Source organism: Cucumis melo, chromosome 11 (assembly GCF_025177605.1).
Source record: "Cucumis melo cultivar AY chromosome 11, USDA_Cmelo_AY_1.0, whole genome shotgun sequence".
Classification (NCBI taxonomy): Eukaryota; Viridiplantae; Streptophyta; class Magnoliopsida; order Cucurbitales; family Cucurbitaceae; genus Cucumis; species Cucumis melo.
The window spans coordinates 6,732,758-6,756,468 of record NC_066867.1 but is presented as its reverse complement, the minus strand read 5'-3'; the positions used below and the strand labels follow the sequence as shown (position 1 = coordinate 6,756,468).

General features: G+C 36.4%; 1 protein-coding gene across 1 annotated transcript; it reads left to right on the top strand.

The window, feature by feature from the left end:
• Window positions 1–8,429: 8,429 nt before the first annotated feature.
• On the top strand, window positions 8,430–13,185 carry LOC103498450 (uncharacterized). The gene is made up of 6 exons (XM_051079114.1): window positions 8,430–8,510; window positions 8,595–9,320; window positions 9,427–9,960; window positions 10,057–10,246; window positions 12,759–12,901; window positions 13,006–13,185. Exons 1-6 carry the CDS (start codon window positions 8,430–8,432, stop codon window positions 13,183–13,185), a joined length of 1,854 nt encoding a protein of 617 aa, XP_050935071.1.
• Window positions 13,186–23,711: the final 10,526 nt, after the last annotated feature.

The following is a 23,711-nucleotide window of genomic DNA, read 5'->3' as shown; positions in this document are numbered from 1 at the left end:
CACACTACTAATGGCATCAAAAAATGGGGGGATTCTCCCTACGCTTTTGTTGTGCGTCAGGAGTTTCCCTATAAAAAACAATTCTTCAATTCTGTAAATCACATAACCAAAAGAGAAAACAAAGAAGAACGAGAGACAGAGATCAAGAAGAAGAGAAAGAGAAGCTCGTCGTGCTCACCGTCGTTCCCCTCCGCCACTCGTCATTGTCTATCGTCGTTCCTCCTAATTCTGGTAAGTGTTTTAGTTTTAATTTTGGTTTAGTTTAGGGTTAGTTTAGATTTTTGTGTATATTTTTATATAGATTATGGATTTAAATTTAAAATTAGTTTTAGGATTTTTATTTTGAATTAGTTTTAGGATTTTGTTTTTGAATTACTTTTTGGTATTGGATTTGAAAATTTGAAGAGGGTGGTGATGCAGGGGTTAAATTGAAAACGTGAAGTGGGGAGTTGAATTGAAAATTTGAGGGGATGGGGTTTAATTGAAAATTTGAAAGGGGTTAGGTGTTGTAGAAAATTTGAGGGGGGAGGGGGGGTTAATTGAAAATTTAAAGGGAGTAATAGTATTAAGATCAATATTCAAGATACAATTTAAAGAGTCTATAGTATAGAGATAAAACTAAGTACCTTATCTTGGTAATACTATGAATACGACCCACTTTGTATTTGATCGAAACGCAACGATCAACACGTTTGTATAGGAGACATGTAGTGATGGTATGTTATGCAATGAGTTTCAATAAGATGTACTAGACCATGAAATACAAACAACTAAATGTAACTTCGTTGGCTAGTTAGGTTCTATTTCAATAGAATGACCTAGCCAATTTATTCTTATTATTGTGTGTATTATAAACGTTAGTTCGCAAGGTATTTTCTTTGATTTGTATTGGGTGAGTGTGGCTAGATTTCTATCTGAATAGGCTTACCATTTTGGGGACAATAACAAGCGAGGAGCTGGGAACATAATAATATGAGATGGAGTTTACTTCTTGTCAACTTTAGGGTAAGTAGATGAGTGTTTCCTTAAATAGTTTCTTTAGGACTTGAACAAAAAGCCCTACCATTTGTACGACATTAGAGGGGTTTATGATTATTGGTTGGACCAAAACTAGGTTGTTCATTAAAAAAGCATTGATATTTAAGGACTAAGAAGTAATTATGGATATGACTAACTTATTGTTATTGGTCTATGTCCTTGGACATAGAAATATATCTTTAGTGAGAAGAGAGTTCGGTGAAATTTTCTCTCATCTACTTTGTATTCTCTAAATTCCAAATTCCATTGGTTCTGAAAAACCAAACCTCCATATTCAATTTTGTGGCTCCTAAAAAGGCATTTTTTTTTTAAATTCAAAGACCTAGGTGAGAGTAAGAAATTTCTTCTCTATAATTTATTCTGCAAAGCGTGATTAACTATCTAAAATACAATAGATTGAATTGTCTTCAATGGGTCCACCAAAACTCTTCTTCTTGAATCGTTATCTACTATTGATAGGAAATATCTTGCACCTCCAAGAGTAGTTGTCCTCTTTGGTCCCCATGTGCATACTCTAGAATGCCAATTGAAGATACAGTGCTCTAGTAGTTTTACCCAAAGATACAGTGCTCATATACTCCCAAGGATCTAATTGATGTGGATCCTAAAAAACCTTGTTTATTTAATTAAAGCAATTCCTCTTTCATTGACATGCTTGAGTCTAGCACACCATAATTCAACATTCATTTCATCATTTTGAGAGGTTAACATTAAACAAAGTTCCTTTTAGTTTGACCATGACTCCTTTATTAACCTTCACCTTTTTTATTTTGCAAGTGTAGTCCGTTCTACCAAATACTCCTAGTGATAGGAAATTTTTTTAAGATCCCGTAATACCTTACTTTGAGAATAACTCTAACTTGGTTGTCGAACATCCTGAGTTGAATCAAACCCATTCTCTTGATTTTGCATTTAAAATGATTTCCAAACTAGATAGCTTCTATATTCCAGAGATCAAAGTCTTGAAACCTGTCCATGATCCAATCTAAGGTTCTTATACCAAATAGACATTCAGTTACCATAAGAACTGCAGATCATACCCCTCAGTTGCATTTTCATTATTGTTTTCTAATCCTTTTTTATACTTGAATTTCCTCTTTTAAGTGGTCACCTACTAGAAATTTGACCTTTCTTGATGCATGCAAATTTTGAATCCTTGATGGTCATGGTAAAGAACCATAAAAAAAATATTTTTCTTAATACAATATAGAAAAATATTTATCTTGACGTTTAGGTACGTCAAGAAAAGTTCACCCTTTTTTGAAGAAATATGAAAGATGTAAAAAATGTAGACTCTTGATTTCTTTATGGACAAAATTCCATTAATTTCGTTGATGGTCCAAAAACGTCAAGAAAATATTTCTTTATAGGCAACAAAAATCAAGGATAATCGATTAGTTGATTGACAATGTCCATCAAGTTAGATAGGTTTTCTTGATGGATAAGACTCATCATGGGATTATTTTTCTTGATTGACAATGGTTATCATCGAAATAAAAATTAATATATTTGGTTTTGGATATCTTGATGGGGTTAGGGGTTTCTTAATGGGCAAGCTAAGGCGCAAAAAATTATATGGGCAAGACCCATTGTTGAAGTGTAGTTTGCTAAAAGAATATCTTTTAAATTAAAAGAGAAGATATATTTGAGAGAAGATAATCAATGAATATTTGATTCTCCTATATTTATGGAATCCCCCTATTTATCTCCAAGATATAAAATAAGTTCCTCTTTTTTAGGGATCTTATATTTTTAGAAGATACAAGTTAGGTTATATATGTTCTCTGAAGAGGATTAAAACGTGGGCAGAAAGATAGAAAAAAAAAGCTTGGGTGCTAATTACGAAAACTGATCTTCTGATTGGTGATTGAAGCGGCTACGACTGAAACGAAAGGTAGTTTATAACTTCTGGAGCAACATGACTACCTAAAGTAGAGTTTTGAGGATGAGTAATATATAGAGTGAGTCTATCGTTAGTTTGATTAATGACTAAGTCACGCATACATTCAGGGGGAACCTGATCATCAGACGCTGTCGACGGGAGTCTTCTTTATTCCAGGGGGAGCCGGGAGTCTGATGTTAATTCACAAGTCATATAGTTATAGTATCGAGATGTATACTTAAGCTATATTGATATTTTGATGTTTATGGTGACTATTAATAAAATTACTCATCTGAGCTGTGCGTAGCTCCCCAGACGTAGGCATTATTGGCTGAACTGGGTTACCAAAGTTTCATGTGTTCTTCTCTTCTACTGTCTCACTAGTTATTACGTATATTATTAGTGGCAGTCGTAACTGAAGGGTCCTTGATTAGCTTTTACTGTTTTTCATTTGGTATCAGAGTGGGTTGAAAAATCATGGAGATAATCAGAGAAGGACCATCTGCATTTCGTCCTTCTATTTTAGATGGTAAAAACTACTCATATTGGAAACCTCGGATGATCTTCTTCATTAAGACGTTAGATGGAAAAGCTTGGAGAGCTCTTGTGGCTGGTTATGATCCTCTTATGATTATCGTGAATGGTGTCTCAATTCCAAAACCTGAAGTTGATTGGACCGATGTTGAAGAGCAAGCTTCTGTTGGGAATGCTAGAGCTCTTAACGCGATATTTAATGGTGTTGACCTGAACGTTTTCAAGTTAATAAATTACTGCAGTACAGCCAAAGAAGCTTGGAAAACCTTGGAGGTAGCATATGAAGGTACCTCCAAAGTAAAGATCTCAAGACTACAGCTGAAAACATCTAAGTTTGAGGCATTGAGAATGACCGAGGATGAATCAGTGTCTGATTACAATAAAATAGTTCTTGAAATCGCAAATGAATCCCTGCTGCTCGGTGACAAGATACCTGATTATAAGATAGTTTGGAAAGTTCTTCGATCCTTGCCCAGAAAATTGATATGAAAGTTACTGCGATTGAGGAAGCTCATGATATTACAACGCTGAAACTTGATGAATTGTTTGGTTCGTTGCTTACGTTTGAGATGACCACTGCTAATAGAGAAAGTAAGAAAGGCAAGGGAATTGCTTTTAAATCTACACATGTAAACGAGGAGGCTGATTGTGATACTGAAGCAAACATGGATGAGTCAATAGCTTTATTAACCAAACAATTCACAAACGCCCTTCAAAATTGAAAAAATCTGAATGCCACAGGTATGAATGTTTAAACTTCTAATCAGTATCGAAGAAGAAATGATAATTTTCCTACCAGAAGAAACAATGAAAATTCTGATAGAAGAAGTGATGGTTATCTTAAGAAAAAGAAAGGTGAAAGAAATATTTTCAGGTGTAGAGAATGTGGAGGAGTTGGTCATTATCAGGCAGAATGTCTCACATTCCTGAGAAAACAGAAGAAAAATTTTCGTGTCACACTGTCAGATAAAGAATTTGTTGATAGTAGAGATGATGATGGCAACATAAATGCTTTCACAATACGAATTACTAATAAGAACACTGATGATGATAGTGAATGTTCGATAGAAAGTAAAAATGATGAATTGTCAATTGAGAAGCTTGAAACTCTATGGAAAGAAGATTGTGAAGCAAGGGCAATACAAAAGGAAAGGATCCAAGATCTTTTAGAAGAAAATGAACGATTGATGTCTGTAATATCTTCTCTAAAGTTAAAATTGAGAGAGGTTCAAAATGAGAATGATCAGATTTTAAAATTTGTTAAAATGCTAAATTCATGAACGAAGAATTTAGATTCAATACTAAAAGCTGGACACAATGGCTCTCATAGATATGGGTTGGGATTTGTGGCCTCTGCAAGTAGTTCTAAAGCTACATCAGAAATCAAATTTGTCCCTGCCTCAATGAGAGTTGAATATGACACGATTCATACAAAGACTGGCATCAGGACTCCAGTTAAATCTCTTGGGAGAACTTGTTACTATTGTGGTCGAAAAGGTCATATCAGGTCAATTTGTTATAAATTAAAGCGAGACCAGTTACGTCAACAGAAACACTGGAATAGAAGCCGTGCTCAACCTCGCATGGTTTTGAGAATTAAATCTGCTGAAAGATGTAAGGTTGCCTTTACATCCGTTCAGACCGCAGATGATGTGTGGTATTTTGATAGTGGGTGCTCCAGACATATGAATGGAAACAGATCCTACTTTACGAACTTAAACGACTGTGTCATTAGACATGTTACTTTTGGTGATGGTGCAAAAGGAAAAATTATAGCTAAAGGTAACATAGACAAAGATGATCTATCACGACTGAACGATGTTAGGTATGTGGATGGACTAAAAGCAAACTTGATCAATATAAGTCAACTGTGTGATCAAGGTTACAAAGTTAGTTTTGATGATATTGGTTGTGTTGTCTTGAATAAAGAAAATCAAATTTGTATGAGTGGTAAACGACAAGCTGATAATTGCTATCATTGGAATTCAAATATGTCTGACACCTGTCAGTTGATAAGATCCGATCAAACATGGCTATGGCACAGAAAGCTGGGGCATGTCAGCATGAGAGGATTGGAAAAAGTTATTAAAAATAAAGCAGTTGTGGGAATTCCTAATTTAGACGTAAATGGAAACTTCTTCTGTGAAGACTGTCAAATTGGCAAGCAAACAAGGTCTACTCATAAAAGTTTGAAAGAATGTTATACCAATAGAGTCTTGGAACTGTTACATATGGATCTCATGGGTCCAATGCAAACAAAAAGTCTTGGAGGTAAGAGGTATGTGCTGGTTGTTGTTGATGATTACTCAAGTACACTTGGGTTTGTTTTCTCAAAGGAAAAACAGATACGGTTGAAATATGCAAAAATCTGTGTTTGAAGCTACAACGTGAAGAAGTGAAAAAGATAACAAGAATCCGAAGTGATCATGGTAAAGAATTCGATAATGAAGGCTTTAACAGTTTTTGTCTGTTAGAAGGAACTCACCATGAGTTTTCTGCACCGATAACTCCTCAACAAAATGGTGTAGTAGAAAGAAAGAACAAGACATTACAAGAAATGGCTCGTGTTATGATACATGCCAAAAATTTACCTTTATGTTTTTTCGCAGAAGCTGTAAATACTGCCTGTCACATTCATAACAGAGTAACTATTAGAACTGGAACAACTATTACTCTTTATGAACATTGGAAAGAGAGAAAACTAAATGTCAAATACTTCCATGTGTTTGGAAGTACATGTTATATCTTAGCTGACCGAGAATACCATAAAAAATGGGATGCAAGGTCGGAACAAGGAATCTTTCTCAGGTACTCTCAGATCAGTCGAGCCTATAGAGTCTACAATAACAGATCCGACAGTGTTATGGAAACAATCAATGAATTTATAAATGATCTCGATTCTGCTATCAAACTGATGAATGATGAGGAAGATGAGACTCCAAACATGTCTGAAGTCAGAACTACGAGTACTGTGGAAGAGTCTAAAGCTGATAATTCATCCGACGGTCCAGGAAAAAGTTTGAAAAAATCATCAGAAGAAATTATCAATAAAAAATTAGAACTAATTCCTTCAGCTCATGTAGAGAAAAATCATCCAGCAAGATCTATCATAGGTGATCCATCAGCTGGGATGCAGACCAGAAGGAAAGATAAGATTGACTATTTGAAGATGGTTGCTAATTTGTGTTATATTTCCACCATTGAACCTTCAACTGTTGACTCTGCTCTCAAGAATGAGTATTGGTTAAATGCTATGCAAGAGGAGCTACTGCAATTTAAACGAAACAATGTCTGAACGTTAGTCTCAAAGCCAGAAGGTGTAAATGTTATTGGCACCAAATGGATATTTAAAAATAAGATTGATGAAACTTGATGTGCGACGAAAAATAAAGCCAGATTAGTAGCTCAAGGGTATACTCAAGTTGAAGGTGTTGACTTTAATGAAACTTTTGCTCCTGTTGCTCGACTTGAAGCCATTCGACTTTTACTGGGTATATCATGCATACAGAAATTTAAATTGTATCAGATGGATGTAAAGAGTGCCTTCTTAAATGGGTACTTGAATGAGGAGGTTTATGTTGCTCAGCCAAAAGGTTTTATAAATTCCGAGCACCCGAAGCATGTCTATAAGCTCAACAAAGCCTTATATGGACTAAAGCAAGTTCCGAGAGCTTGGTATGACCGACTAACTGAATACTTGAGAAGTAGAGGGTATTCTAGAGGAGAAATTGACAAGACCTTGTTCATACACAGGAAATCCGACCAACTATTGGTGGCTCAAATTTATGTTGATGACATCATTTTTGGAGGATTTCCTCAGGATCTAGTACATAATTTCATTAATATTATGCAGTCAGAATTCGAAATGAGCATGGTAGGAGAGCTTTTATGCTTTCTGGGACTTCAAATTAAGCAAAAGAATGATGGCATTTTCATATCTCAAGAAAAGTATGCCAGGAGTATGGTCAAAAAGTTTGGTTTGGAACAGGCTCAAAATAAGCGAACTCCAGCTGTAACTCATGTTAAACTTACAAAAGACACTGAAGGTGCTGAAGTTGATCACAAACTTTACAGGAGTATAGTAGGTAGCCTATTATACTTAACAGCAAGTCGACTGGACATAGCTTATGCTGTGGGAATATGTGCTCGTTATCAGGCAGATCCCCGCATCACTCACCTAGAAGCTGTTAAACGAATTCTCAAATACATTCATGGGACCAGTGACTTTGGAATGATGTATTCCTATAATACAACTCCCACCCTAGTTGGATATTGTGATGCTGACTGGATAGTTTCAGCTGATGATCGTAAAAGTACGTCTGGAGGTTGGTTCTTTTTAGGAAACAATTTAATCTCTTAGTTAAGTAAGAAGCAAAACTATGTTTCTTTATCTACAGCTGAAGCTGAATATATAGCTGCAGGTAGTGGTTGTACACAATTGATTTGGATGAAAAACATGCTCCATGAATATGGCTTTGATCAGGACACTATGACGTTGTATTTTGACAATATGAGTGCAATTGATATATCTAAGAATCCCGTTCAACATAGTCAAACTAAGCATATTGATATAAGACACCACTTTATTCGAGAACTAGTTTAAGACAAAGTAATCAAGCTTGATCATATTCGTTCAAATTTACAATTAGTCGATATCTTCACTAAACCCCTGGATGCTAGCTCATTCGAATACTTACGTGTTGGTTTAGGTGTGTATCGCACTTAACTTCATGATGAGAAATAAAGACGGCGCATGTCTCCACTTTTCAAATATTTAAAGTTGTTAGTGCCGTTTTCGGAGTAAATGGAGGTCTTTTCGGCTGATAGAGCTCTGCTTTTCATTAATGAATGTTTAATTTCAGATTATTTGAATTTTATTCTGGCTATTTAAACTAAGATCATCTTAAGTCATTACACATTCTTGAGTTGATAGATTAGTTGAAATTTTTCATCGATTACTCGAATCGTATTCATCATGGTGAATACTCGCAAGGGGTCTTATGTGCCTAAGCAGTCTGAAGATGCACCTAATGCCATCACTTCTTTGCCTTCTGCAGTACATCATATAAAGGTCAGAGGCCATCGTTTCAAAAGCACTCCTCCCCGGAGACCCTATCGGCTTCCATCTGAGAAAGTGTAGGGAGAAGCCACCAGTAGGTTGCAGAAGTCTTTACGTTCTGAGGCTGTGCCTGAAGTCGGGGAGTCTGCTGCTCCTGTTTCTCCTGCTGTGCATGCACATCGAGCTTCTGAGGCCACTGTATCGGATATGGATTCAGATGATCAGGATAATGTTTCGTTAATTCGTTTGTTAAAGAAACCCTCAGAGCCAGTTACAACCGAGAGGCTCCCTTCTGATCCCCCAGGTTCCATTCACTCTCAAGAGAGCTCATCAACCGAAGGGGTATTCATTCCAACTTCAGGAGACCCTCGACGCTCACCAGCTATACCTTCAGGTCATTCTTCCTCTGTTCACCCTTCTCAATCGAAACTACCTACTTCGCAACCGGATGCAGTGCCTGCACACATTCTTGAAATCGCTACTGCTACACGTGAGGAACAAACTGATGGTTCTCAAAATGATGATCAGTGTGCTTCTTTTAACCAGACTGAGATACCTCCTGAAGATATTCTTCCTCCTACTGATGATCCCATTGCACCATCTTCTGAAGGAAGGCCAGAGTCTCTTAAAGGTCCTAAACCCCCAAAAAGAAAAACTCAACAAGGTATGAGAAATGTTACCAAAAAAACTGGTAGAAAGAAAATCCTTGCAAATGTTCCATCTGTTCCCATTGATGGAATTTCTTTTCATCATGAGGAAAGCGTTCAACGTTGGAAGTTTGTGATGCAGAGGAGAATTGTCGATGAGGTAAATATATCTGACAAACACCAATCCTACATGAGTATTATGGACCTTATCCATAAGGCTAGTTTGAAAAAAAACTATCTCGAATATTGGCCCTTTTTATCCCCAGTTAATTAGAGAATTTATTGTCAATCTGCCTGATGATTTTAATGATTCGAGTAGTGTTGACTATCAGACGGTGCACATTAGAGGGTTCAAATTTGTGATTTCACCTGCTGTGATAAATGGTTTTCTTAGAAATACTATTGATATTGACTGCTCTCCATCATGTCCTACTACTAAGGTTTTAGCTACTGTCTTACCTGGAGGGACCTTGTCCACATGGCCTGTGAATGGAATCCCTGCAGCTGCTCTCCGTGTCAAGTATGCCATTCTGCACAAGATTGGCATTGCCAATTGGTTTCCTTCCTCACATGCCTCAAGCATATCTGCTGCCTTAGATACATTCTTGTATCAAATTTGCAATAATGATAAAGTAGATACGGGTGCCTTCATTTACAATCAACTGTTGAGGCATGTTGGGTCATTTGGGGTCAAGGTTCTCATTGCTTTTCCGAGGTTGTTCTCCAGTCTGCTACTTCACCTAAATGGAGCGGTGCTTACTGCATCTGATGCTCCTGGACCTGAACCTAAGACAATTGTAGTTAGTTACAGACTTTTTCAAGGCAGTCATGTGCCTGATATTGACCATGATGTGCATCCAACTCGGGGCCCACGTATTTTTGACACTACTGACTAGGATGACTCTGCTGAAGGCTTCTATGTGGATCGTGAGTTAGCTACCCGCATTATTAATTCCTTGACTGCTGAATCTCGTGCATTGACTAACTTCATCACTCTGTTGTCTGAATGTCGATTAGAGGTTGATGATCTCATTCGACATTTGAAGTCTTCGACACCATCTACTAGTCGTCAGCAGCCACCATCTGGTTAATGTCATTACTTTTCAAGTTCAAAGGGGGACTGAATGTACTGAGAGAAATATTGTGGGATGTTTTTTGTTTTTAATGGTTTTGGGCAGAAATGGATAATGTTCTGGCCCTATTCTTTTGGTGACTGTAGTTTTCTTTTGTGACAGATGTAGTTTGATAAAATCATCTTTTATCTCCTAAATTGAAATATCTTCTGAATGGAATGACATCTGTCTTACTAAGAACTGACGGCTGCGAATGAATGAAATGACTCTGTGGTACTGCTGTTGTTGAACCAGAGAAGATATTCCTTTTAGACAAAAGGGGAGTTTGTTGAAGTGTAGTTTGTCTAAAAGAATATTTTTTAAATTAAAAGAGAAGATATATTTAAGAGAAGATAATCAATGAATATTTGATTCTCTTATATTTATGGAATCCCTCTATTTATCTCAAAGATATAAAATAAGTTCCTCTTCTTTAGGGATCTTATATTTTTAGAAGATACAAAAAGTTGGGTTATATATGTTCTCTGAAGAGGATTAAAACGTGAGCAAAAAGATAGAAAAACAAAAAAAGCTTGTGTGCTGATTACGAAGACTGATCTTCCGATTGGTGATTGAAGTGGCTACGGCTGAAACGAAAGATAGTTTATAACTTCTGGAGCAACATGACTACCTAAAGTAGACTTTTGAGGATGAGTAATATACAAAGTGAGTCTATGGTTAGTTTGATTAATGATTGAGTCACGCATACATTTAGGGGGAGCCTGACCATCAGACGCTGTCGATGGGAGTCTTTTTTATTCCAGGGGGAGCCTGGAGTCTGATGTTAATTCACAAGTCATATAGTTATAGTATTGATATGTATACTTAAGCTATATTAATGTTTTGATGTTTATGGTGACTATTAATAAAATTACTCATCTGAGCTGTGCACAGCTCCCCAGACGTAGGCATTATTGGTCGAACTGGGTTACCAAAGTCTCATGTGTTATTCTCTTCTACTGTCTCACTAGTTATTACGTATATTATTAGTGGCAGTCATAACTAAAGGGTCCTTGATTATCTTTTACTATTTTTCACCCATGAAGAAAAATGATGTATTGATAGGCATTCCCCATCAAGATTCAATTTTTTTCTTTTTAAATAATAAAATAGGTCAAACGCACTTACCGCTCAAGTTTACCTTCTATTGCACAAAAAATTTTTGCCGCTTAACTGCTTGATTTGAATGAAGATCCATGAAATCGAATGATTTGCATAAAAATCCGCTGCCACTTGAAACTTCTGTCAAAAAGTGACCATGCGTCGGAAGGGTTTGGAAGGTTCGCCGCTCAACTGATCTTTTTAAGCATAACTGCCGCTTGAAACTTATGCCGAAAGGTCACCGTTTGCCAGAAGGGTTAGGATGGTCGCTGCTCGCAAATGTCGTCGCCGCTCGAAAGTTTCCATCACCGATCAATTTCGCCATTCTCCCCGTACCCTTCTCCAATGTTTCATCGTTGACTTCTAGTCATGTTCTTAGACAAAAATATTTGTATTGAAGTTTATCTCAAGCGTCACATTGATAAGTTGAGATTATTATACCAAATATTTTTTACAAAGAAATAACTCTAGAAAGAGTATTGAAAGTAAATTAAAACAAATCAAATTTCAAGTAAAGTAGAACAAAACTTAAAGCATATTAATCAAAATGAAACTGAAATAAGAAGGATGAAAAAAAACATATAGAGAAATGGGATTTTGGAATTAAGATTTGGCGATGGGAAAGTATGGAATTGGATGGGAGTGATGGTGATGAGATGAGGATGATGGCCTAATTTTAGGATTATAAACAATAAATATAAACCCATTTTTTGCCCTTCAATTCCCATTTCCCATTATCCCCCTTTCAATTTTCATCTTTCTTCTTCTTCCACCTCACTCTCTTTCTGCACACCAACCAAAAGGAGAAAAAACCACCTTGTTGGTCCCACTTTACTTTTTTTGTTTAATTATTTCTATTGGATTTGGTTGTTGTGGTTCAACTATTATCTGAACTGCTTTGTTTGGATTTTGCTCCTTTTTCGATGGGTTGTTGGCTTGTTGGTTTTGGGTTTTATTTAGTGTAGGTTGGGCTTTCAGTAGGTATGCATAAAAAGACTAATCACAAAAGAGACTTTGAGACTAAAGGTGATACTCAATCGAGTGTGGATTGGTAATTATAGTGAGTACATCTCACACGACATTGATTCTCTACAACTATTGTTGACTAGGTTTTACTCAAGGATGTCATAGATGGTCAAGGGGTTCTTCACAGTATTAATGCCTAGTGACTTCGAATTCAGGGGGTGCTACCTCTCATTGTTCATGTGGCTATTTTAGTGATCTTATCTTTGAATTATGTATCAATATATCAAGCTTCACTATGTACAACATGATAAGTATTTTGTGTCAATACTAGTACTGTATGCCATTATCATGTACTTCTATATCATTTCATGTGGCAATATATGATCTATTTCTATGGGTCAATGACCCCCCAAATGTAGATGTTGTGTCATCGAGTTGGGTTATCAATTCCAAGTATTCTGATTACTGTTTTTCACTATCTGTTACCTTTGTCGTTACTCCAGTTCTTGACTTGAGTGTTAACTTAAGACATCAAGTTATTCGTAAGTTCCTTTTTCATTTGGTATCAGAAAGAGTTGCGTGTAATTTTTTATGGACACTATTCGTGAAGGAAGTTCTACTACAAGGCCCCCAATTCTTGATGGAACTAACTATACTTATTGAAAGGTAAGAATGATAGCATTTTTGAAATCTATGGACAACAAAACTTGGAAAGCTGTGATGACTGGATGGGAACACCCAACTATGACAGATGTTACTGGGAAAGTCTTGCTTAAGCCTGAATCTCGTGGTCAAATGTTGAAGATGAAGCTTTGTTGGGAAATTCCCACATATTCAACGGAGTAGACCAGAATATTTTCAAAATAATCAACACTTGCACGTATGCTAAGAAGGCTTGAAAAGTCTTAGAAGTGGTTTATGAAGGAACACCCAAAGTGATGATGTCTCAGTTACAAATTTTAACCTCTAAATTTGATCCATCAAAATGTATGAAGATGAATCAAGTTCTAAATACAATGTTCATTTTCTAGTTATTGCAAATGAATCTTTTGCCCTCGGGGAAAAGATTTCATAGACTAAACTAGTCTGAAAGGTTCTGTCTTCCCTACCCCAACGCTTCAATATGAAAGTCATGACCATAGAAAAAGTAAATGATATTGCCACTATGAAACTTGATGAACTATTTGGTTCTTTAAGAACCTTTGAGTCGAATCATCCTCACTCATAAAGAAAATTGAAATTCATTTACAATTTGTAAGTGAGGATGATTCCCAGCAACATAAAGAATGAATTCCTGATGATAACTTAGATGTCTCTATTGCTCTCTTGGAAGCAAGTTTCAAAACTAAGAAGTCAGTTTAACAACTTGTTGGAAAATTATGGAGGCCAGAACAACAACGATTTTGGTAGTACAAGTTCTTCCAACTTTGGAACCTACGACAGTAATGAACGAAGGGAGAATGAAAAATTCTCTAATGGTAATAACTTTGGACGTGACAGGAGTTTTAGATGTTAGGAGTGTGAAGGATTTGAGCATTATCAAGCAGAATGCCTCACCTTTGTTTAAAGAAAGAAGAAGAGTCTAACGACTACCTTGACTGTTGAAGAGTCATCCTCGAATAGTGATGAAGAAGAAAACAACAGAGGTCATCTTAGTTGTGTTGTTGAGGACGATCACGAGGCCATTGAACTTATTCTTAGGAGTTGGTTAATAATATCATTGATGATTGTGGTGCACCATAGTTTAATAAACCAAGCTATATAGATTTGTACTCAAAATGGTAAAAAGATCAGGATGTTTTGAAGTAGCAAAAAGTGCATACAATCATCTCCACTCTTAAAAATAAATTGAGGGAGGTTCGACTTGAATTTGATTCACTTACCAAATATGTCAAAATGCTTACCTCGGCTTTTAAAGTCTAGATAAAATTTTGACGAATGGAAAACCTGGTTTTCATAACAAAAGTCTAGGCTTTTTTGGACAAAGTTCAAGCACTAGAAGATCTACCATTGTATTTGTTCGTGCCTCTAACAGTAAAGGTTGGAATAAAGAAAAAAATCTTCCAAAAAAACTAATGATATGCATCAAAATACTATTTTGAAGTCTTTTAAGAGTTTGAATAAAATTTGACTTCTAAGTCTACTAAGAGATGGACATGTTATTTTTATGGTAGACTCGGACATATCTGTCCATCTTGTTTTTAGTTGCATGGTTACAATTACTCCAACAGAAGTCATCTTGGAAATCTGCAACAAGTCAAATTTTATTCAATCAGAATCCAAGACAGTGTGGAAAGGGAAGAGAAAAGACAATTTTGTCAATTGAAATGTGGCATTTACATCTATTCATGCCTCCAACAAAGAAGACTGATACTTTGACAGTGGATGCTCAAGACACATGGCTAGTAACTCAATGTTTTTTTCTGAATTTAAGGAAATGTTCTGTTGGTCATGTTATCTTTTTTGATGGAGAAAAAGGAAAAGGTCTTTGAAATGGGAACATGTACAAACCAGAATTACTAGAACTTCAAGATGTAAGGCTCATTGAGGGTTTATGAGGTAACATGATCAGAATTGGTCAACTATGTGATCAGGGGAACCTTGTCAACTTTTCTAAAGATAAATGTGAAGTTCTTGATAAAGAAAAGAATATTATCATGAGAGGAACTTGGCTATCTGCAATTGTTATCACTGGGTTTCAGGCATAGAACGTTTAGTTTGTAATTGGACAATGTCTGATGAAGTTGAGTTGTGAAACAAACATCTCGGGCACATAAGTCTACCTTCCATATGCAAAACTATTAGAGTTGAGGCTATTCTGGGAATCCCACTATTAAAGGCTGAATCCAATACTTTCTCTGGGGAATATGTCTGGCAGGAAAGCAAATAAAGGCATCTCATATGTCTGTAGGACAGTGTACTCTTGAGCTCCTTCACATGGAATTGATAGGTCCTATGCAGGTAGAAAGTCTTAGTGGAAAAAGGTATATGTGTTCGTGTGTATAGATAAGTTTTCCAAGTATACATAGGTAAAGTTTATCATAGTGAAGTTTGACAAATTTAAAGTGTGTTGTGCTTTAAGTCTTAAACTTTAAAAAAAGCAAGACAAAGAAGTACTTAGCATTCACAATGACCATAGAAGGGAGTTTGAAAATGTTGCTTTCAATGAATTCTATCTCAATGAATGGAAACGTCATGAATTTTCTGCTCGTCTGATCCCCTAATGGAATGGGGTTGTTGAGCGTAAAAATAGAACCTTTCAAAAAATGGCTCGTGTAATGCTACATGCTAAGTCTCTCCCTTTATATTTTTTGGCAAAAGCACTGAATACTGCCTGTCACATTTACAAGCGTATCTCTCTTCGTCCAGGTACTTTACTAATGAACTATCAACTATGGAAAGGTCGTAAGCCAAATGTAAAGTACTTTCAAATTTTCAACAGTACATGTTATATTCTGATGGACAAAGAGTTTCGCCATAAGTGGGATTCTAAGTCAAATAAAGCGATTTAGTTGGGGTATTCTACAAATAGTAGGGCCTTTAAGATATTTAATAAGAGAACCAGGATTGTCATGAAGTCTAACAATGTTATGATAAATGACTATGCATAAAAATCGTTGAAGCATGGAGATAATGATGATGACTGAGTTCCTTTCTTTGAGATTTTCTCTTCTAACGATGAATGCAGTCAAGATGATGCTACTTCAGTCAATAGCAAATGGTCTGGCACAATAATACCCTCGTTTGTCAATTGAGCTAAGTAATGCATCTGCAACAGATCCTACGATTAATGACTCTTGGAATACATCACGAGACAATAATCAAACAAGTTCCACGATAATCAGAGCAAATATTCCATTTGCTCATGTTATCAAGAATCATCCCTCTAGCAGCATTATAAGAGAAATAGATAGTGGAATCATAACTCGCAAAAAAGGAACGTCGTGACTATGCCAAAATGATTGCTAATGTCTGTTATTCCTCTCTTATTGAACTAACTAGTCTTACAGAGTGTCACACCCTACCCTACAAAATGCGTCCTGAACCTCGCATTGTGGCATGTGAAATGACCTAAGTAACTCTGATGTCACAAAATCAAATGCTTGAATGCTCAACTTAAGTCCTTTAACCTTAGCTTCATCGCTTAGTTTGAAATTAATCCTTAAAATACTAAACAATAAAGAATATACAACACAAGATAATTAATAAACTTCTCTTTATTTACTTAACTTCAGCGTTCCAAATATACATATAACATGCTTTCTTAAATACGTGAACTAAACAATAAAACTTCTAATGCCTTGCGCGGCTCCACACTAAAACGTCTTGCTAATGTCTCAACGTGTGTAGCAGCTCGCCTTATCTTTTCCAACTTGGCCTTCACGCATGGTAATCTGGGAAGGGAAACTTAACACGTAAGTCAAATACTTAGTGAGTGAGATTTTAGAAAAAAACTTTTCGGGAATACAATCATATAAATACTTTTCATAAAACAGGCTCTCAACGTCCCATTCAATAAAACATAAATCTCACATTACCCTTTCATATTTCTTTTGAGAACATGAACCATTCCCACACATAGACATTTTTTAGTTCATTTCCCATTGCTCTGGCTTGCTAACTCAATACACTCCTTTTACATATTTTCAGCTTCTTACGCCATGTGGTCCTTCACTCCATGGTTACTTTGACTCATTATGTGCACATAATAGCTAGCTCATTCACAGGAATAAGACTAATGATTTAATCACATACATAGCATTCAATCATCAAACATGAAACTTTAGCTTGAAACATCACATAAAACTTTATTTAGAAACCATGCTTTCTTATAAACATTAATAAGAATGTATATGCATTAAACATTAACTTAAAAATACACACTTAGAAAGAAAGCTTTGAAAACTCTATTCAACTTTAGAAAAATCACTCACTACACTAAGTTTCCTTCTTCTCTTTGAACACTTAACCCGAACCTTCTTCTCGTCTGATAGCTTCTCAGCAGAACAACAATTATCTTTTTCTCTTAGCAAAGTTTGAGAATAACATCCTTTCCTATTTATACTAATCCTAAGTTGGGATTAGTCAATCCTTAAGCTTCTTTAACTCACTAGCTCTTACTTGAGTGCTACACGTGTCTATTTAACATTTCTGTTAGCTATGCTTAAGCTTAACCTTGAAATGTAGCCGACTAATTAAACACAATTAGAAAATTTTCCCCAAAATTCCTAACTTTCCTCTCCTGGCTTCCTCTTGCGTTGAACTCCAAGACGCCTAGTTACTCTTGATCACAATTCCCTTCATCGCGTCACATAGCTTCAATACGAACTTATACTCATAATCCCTACTGAAAAACGCTTCCTTCTCGAAATCCCTTTTAATAAACTCTTACTTCAAAATGGCTCTTCTGATCCAGACTTGGGTCTCACATAGAGGCTCTCAAGGATGATCGATGGATATCAACTATGCAAGAGGAATTTCTTCAGTTTGAAAGGAATCGTGTATGAGAATTGGTTCCCAAACCTTTAAGATCTAATATAATCGTCATTAATCTATATTTAAAAGTAAAATTGATGAAAAGGGAACAATGACTAGAAACAAGGCTCGTCTGGTCGAGCAAGGATATTTTGAAATTGAAGAAGTAGACTTTAGTGAACATTTGCTTATGGAGCTCATCTTAAAGCTATTTAGTTGCTACTCGTAAAATCAAGCTTTACAAGATGGATATTAAAAATTCCTTTCTAAATGGATTTCTCAATGAAGAAGTTTATGTTGCTCAGCCAAAAGGTTTTGTGGATCCCATGAATCCAGATCATGTGTACAAGTTGCACAAAGCTCTAGATAGGCTGAAGCAAGAGCCCCGCGCCTTGTATGATAGATTATAGTTAAGTTTCTTTCTCAACAAGGCTATTGCCGATGGGAGCTGATAAGATGATGTTTATTAAATGCTCCGATTGCTCAAGTGTATGTGGATGATATTATATTTGGTGGATCTCCTCAAGCCTTCGTGAATGGGTTTGTTGATCAGATATTGTCCGAATGTGAAATGAGCATGGCTAGCAAGCTAGCATTTTTTCTGGCTTTCAAGTTTCGACAATGTAATATTGGATTTTTTCTATCTCAAGAGAAGTATGCCATAAATATGATCAAGAACTTTGGAAACCCAATTGCTTATCCTGCTAAGATCTCCAAAGTTGCTGGGGAGAAAGAGGATATGAGTGTGTACAAAAGCATAATTCGGAGTTTACTATACCTAACTACTGATCGTCCAGACATTCCCTTTGTTGTTGGTGTTTGCAATCGGTATCAGTAAATCCTATAGTATCTTATCTTCATTATGATAAGAGAATTTTGAAATATATTCTTGGCACATTGGACTATGGTCTGTGGTATTCTTTTGATACGAATTCCATTCTAGTTGGGTACTGCGATGCCAATTGGACAGGATGCTCTAAGGATCGTAAGAGCACATCTGATGGATGTTTTTTTGGGTAATAATCTAATTGAATGGTTTAGCAAGAAACAAAATCGCGTCTCCCTCTTTAGGCTGGAGCTAAATATATATCAGCAGGTAACAGTTATGCCCAGCTTCTTTGGATGAAACAGATGCTTTCTGAATATAGTTTTTCCTAAGATTCCATGTTACTTTATTGTGATAACATTAGTGCAATTAATATCTCCAAAATTCTTGTTTAGCACAGTCGAACCAAGCACATTGATATTCATCATCACTTTATTCGATAACTGGTTAAGAAGGAGATTATTATCTTAAGTATGTTTAGAGTCCAGTACAACTTGCAGACATTCTTATTAAGCCCTTGGATGCCACTATCTTTGAAGCGTTACGAGCTGCGCTCAAAGTTTGTAAATTCAACCCATAGAAATTAATGATTTTTTGTGGGCTTATTTCTATAGGTCTGCAAGTGGCAATTATGTTGATTTTTGGGCCTTTCCTCTGTTACCTGACTCATAAGTTATTCGTTTGAATTTTCTCATTTGGAGGATTTATCGGGGCATTTTTCATATTTGTCTGTTTGTGTATGATCATTTGTGTTCCCGATCCCTTCAATCGTTTTAGCTACTCAGTTTTGTGAAATATTTAGTGTTTCGATCTACTACCATGGTTTCCATGTGCAGAGGTAGCTATTGCTCTACTACTTCCATCTCTCATCCTTTTACTTCTCAAAAGTCGAATCCTTCAAGCTCCTATTCTGAGCATATTGTGCCCTCAAAGCCCAAGATATTTAAAATCCTATTTAGAGCCTTCTCAAGCGTCGTCGTAGTCAAGCTATGTCTCGAAAGTATCAACAGCCTCTTAGTTCCCAAAATGTTGAGGATGAAACGTTTGTTCGAGCCTCTGTGGCTCCTTTTGATTCTCGACTGCTAGAGGAGTTTTTTCCCCATGTTCACAAGTCTATTTAAACTCAAATGACTTTCCATGTCACCTCTTCGTGAATGTTCCCTACATTCTTCGAGCCCTCTCAAGTTGATACTTCTAGGGTTCCCCTCAATAACCTTATTCTCGTCGATGATGATTTTGACTCTTCTAGTGAAGATCATGTTGCTCTCTCTAAGTTGTTACAGTGTCCTCGTCGTGTTTCTAGTACGCTCCCTGTGATTCTTTTATACCTCCTCCTACAAATTTTGTTACTATAGCCTCCTCTGTTGGTATTGGTACTAAAACTTATGCGGTCCCTAAGGCTTCTTCACCTGTCAACCCCTCTACTGCTCTTTTTGATACTATTCTTCAGCTCAATATGGTTTCTTCTCCTTTTTAAGGTTAAAAGAACTTTCTAACTGTATTTTAGGATTTAGATCTCCCATAGTTAGATTTAAATTTCGCTCTTCTACTATTGTCCTTGTTCTCTTTCTTTTTAGATTTACCTCTAGCCAAAATGAGCTTCTCCATCTCTTTTACCTGTATTCTTAGTTTCGAGATAACGAGATCATAGAGCATTCATCGCTATTTCGAACAAACTATGTCTATCATACTTGACAACATTTTTAACCTCATTATAAGTTTCAGGTAGAAATTAAGCAGAATAATGACCTTATTTTCATTATCTAGTTTCTCCTCTATATTAGTGAGATGAAAAGTAATTCATATTCTATTAAACTCATCCACATTTTAAACGACATTAAAGAAAAATTGACATCAAAAGCCTTTAATAACATGTTCTTCGATGTCGGTTAAGAAACAACATCATACTTTATAATGTCAGTTTGACATTGAAGTCCAGGTTTGTTGTAGTGGATAGAGTTTATTGGTTAACGATTTGGTTAAAAATATTATTATCGTAGAGGATGATTGTACTACGTGTAATCTTCTTCACCTCTGCATAATCTTCTATCATTTGTTCAGGCTTGTCATCAGATTCAACCTTCATTTTCTTTTGTTGAACCAGTAGCATCTTCATTTTCTTCTTCCATATAGTGAAGTCCCCTCTTCCATCGAATCTGATCTCAACCACAAATTTCATTGTTGTTTTCGTTTAAGGCTCAAAGTAGAGTTAGAAGGAAAAAGAAGAAAAAAGATCTTAGCTCTATTGCTCTAATACCAATTGTTGAAGAAAAATTGAAGCAAGAAAGAACTAATATCCAACAGTTACATAGAAGTTATTAAACTATTTATTGAAAGCAATATACACGAAACCGACTTACGTGGAAACCCAAGAACTGGGAGAAAAACTACGATGTTTTTAGTTTTATTATTTTATGATATGAATACAATAGGTACAAAGGGAGAGAATAAATAGAGTACTATATGAGTAAGAAAGGAAAATATCTAGGAAATATTTAGGAAATAAAATCTTATGTATTATTTTTTCCAAAAATAATTCTAATAATTCCAACACTCCCCCTCAAGTTGGGACGTAAATATCAATGAGGCCCAACTTGCTAACACAAAAGTCAAAGTTTGGTTTGAGAAGCCCCTTGGTGAGGATATCAGCAACCTGTTGGCTCGAAGGGATGTACGGAATGCATATGCTCCCACTGTCAAGTCTTTCTTTGATGAAATATCGATCAATCTCAACATGTTTAGTTCTATCATGCTGAACTGGGTTGTTAGCAATACTAATAGTAGCTTTATTATCACAAAAGAGCTTCAATGGAGTCTCACATTCCTAATAAAGATTAGACAGAACTTTATGGAGCCAAATTTTCTCACATATTCTCAAACTCATAGCTCTATATTCGGCCTCAGCACTGCTTCTGGCCACAATACTTTGTTTCTTACTCCTCCAAGTTACAAGATTGCCCCAAACAAAGGTATAATAACCGGAGATAGACTTTTTGTCAACAACAGATCCTGTCCAATCTAAGTCAGTATATGCCTCAATGGTCTTTTTGTCTGTCTTTCTAAACATCAACCATTTACAAGGTGTCGTTTTTAAGTATCTCAAAATTCTTTTGACAACTTCCATGTGTTCCTCATATGGAGCCTGCATAAACTGGCTGACAGCTCTAACAACAAAGGAAATATCAGGACGAGTATGAGATAAGTAAATCAATTTACCCACAAGGCACTGATATTGGTCTTTATCAACTGGAACTTGATCATAAGAGTTTCTTAGTTTATAGTTGAATTCAATAGGAGTGTCAGCGGGACGACATCGCAACATACCTGTCTCGGTTAGCAGATCAAGGGTGTATTTTCTCTGAGACACGGAGATACCTTCTTTAGATCTGGCCACCTTCATTCCAAGGAAATATTTCAGATTTCCCAAATCCTTGATTTCAAATTCATTACCCATTCTCTGCTTAAGTTAACTGATTTCTGCCTAATCATCTCCAGATAAAACGATGTCATCCATATAAACTATCAGAACTGCAATATTTCCTGTCTCGAAAACTTTTGTAAATAAAGTGTGATCAGATTGTCCCTGACTGTATCCTTGGGACTTGACAAAAGTAGTGAATCTGTCAAACCATGCTCTAGGTGACTATTTTAGACCATATAAGGATTTCTGGAGTTTACAAACCTGTTGACCAAATTGGGCTTCAAAACCAAGCGGAGGGCTCATGTAGACCTTCTCTACTAGATCTCCATTCAAAAAAGCATTTTTAACATCCAGCTGATATAGAGGCCAATCTTTGTTTACAGCAACAGAGAGAAGGACTCTAACAGTATTCAACTTAGCAACATGAGAAAAAGTTTCTGAGTAATCAACACCATAAGTCTGAGTAAATCCTTTTGCAACTAACCTTGCCTTGTGTCTGTCAAGAGTTCCATCTGCTTTGTATTTGAGAGTGAACACCCATTTGCATCCCACGGGCTTGTGTCCCTTGGGTAGGGTATAGATCTCCCAAGTGTTATTCTTTTCAAGAGCTTTCATCTCTTCCATGACAGCATTCTTCCATTAAGGGCACTCTAGAGCAATATAAATATTTTTTGGTATTGTGGTAGAGTCAAGGCTAGCAGTAAAAGCTCTGAACTGTGGTGATAGATTCTCGTATGATACATAATTAGATATGGAGTGCTTTGTACAAGACCTAGTACCTTTTCTCAGTGCAATAGGAAGATCAAGAGAAGGATCACCACGGTTCTTTTCTTCCATATTTTCAAGAACAGCAGCCTCAAACCTGTCATTCTCACTGATCATCGTATTATTAGTATAAGGATCTGTAGGGTTTTCCATACCTTGGTCTCGAGGAGGTTCGAAGTCTTGGACTGGAGCCAGTGGTTGACTAGTAGGAGACCCGACTCCCTTTCTGAGATTCCTCCTGTAGTATGTTTCCCAAGGAACTTGGTTTGTAGGTAGGATTATAGGGTGAGGATTAATGTCAGACACAGTATTAGGAGTAGGTTCGATAAATTCAAAGGTGTTGTTAGACTCTTCATTCACACTCTCCCCCTAAAGATGGCTAACGGGAAAATAGAGTCGATCCTCACCGAAAGTAACATCCATAGTGACAAAGTATTTCCTAGACGGCGGGTGAAAACATTTATAACCACGCTGGTGAGAGGGATACCCAAAAAACACACAAGCTTGAGCCCGAGGGGTAAATTTGGTCTAATTAGGACCAAAACTATGGACATAAGTGGTACACCCAAACACACGAAGAGGAACCTCTGAAACGAGACGAGTAGAGGGGTAGGACTCCTTAAGGAATTCTAAGGGAGTTTGAAGGTGGAGGATATGAGAAGGCATTCTATTGATTAAATGAGCTGCTGTAACAATAACATCTCCCTACAGGTATGAAGGAAGGGAAGTGGAAAGCATAAGGGAACGAGCTACTTCTAGAAGGGGACGATTTTTTCGCTCGGCCACTCCATTTTGTTGAGGAGTGTAGGCGCACAAGTTTTGGTGAACAATCCCCTTAGAGGCTAGAAATTCACTAAGGTTATGGTTTTGGAATTCCTGACTGTT

Coding starts and splice junctions, on each gene's coding strand:
- LOC103498450 (XM_051079114.1), top strand. CDS start 8,430: ATGGTGAATACTCGCAAGGGGTCTTATGTGCCTAAGCAGTCTGAAGAT. Junction 8,511..8,594: donor TCACTTCTTTGCCTTCTGCA/GTACATCATATA, acceptor GAGAAAGTGTAG/GGAGAAGCCACCAGTAGGTT. Junction 12,902..13,005: donor GTAAGTTCCTTTTTCATTTG/GTATCAGAAAGA, acceptor ACTTATTGAAAG/GTAAGAATGATAGCATTTTT.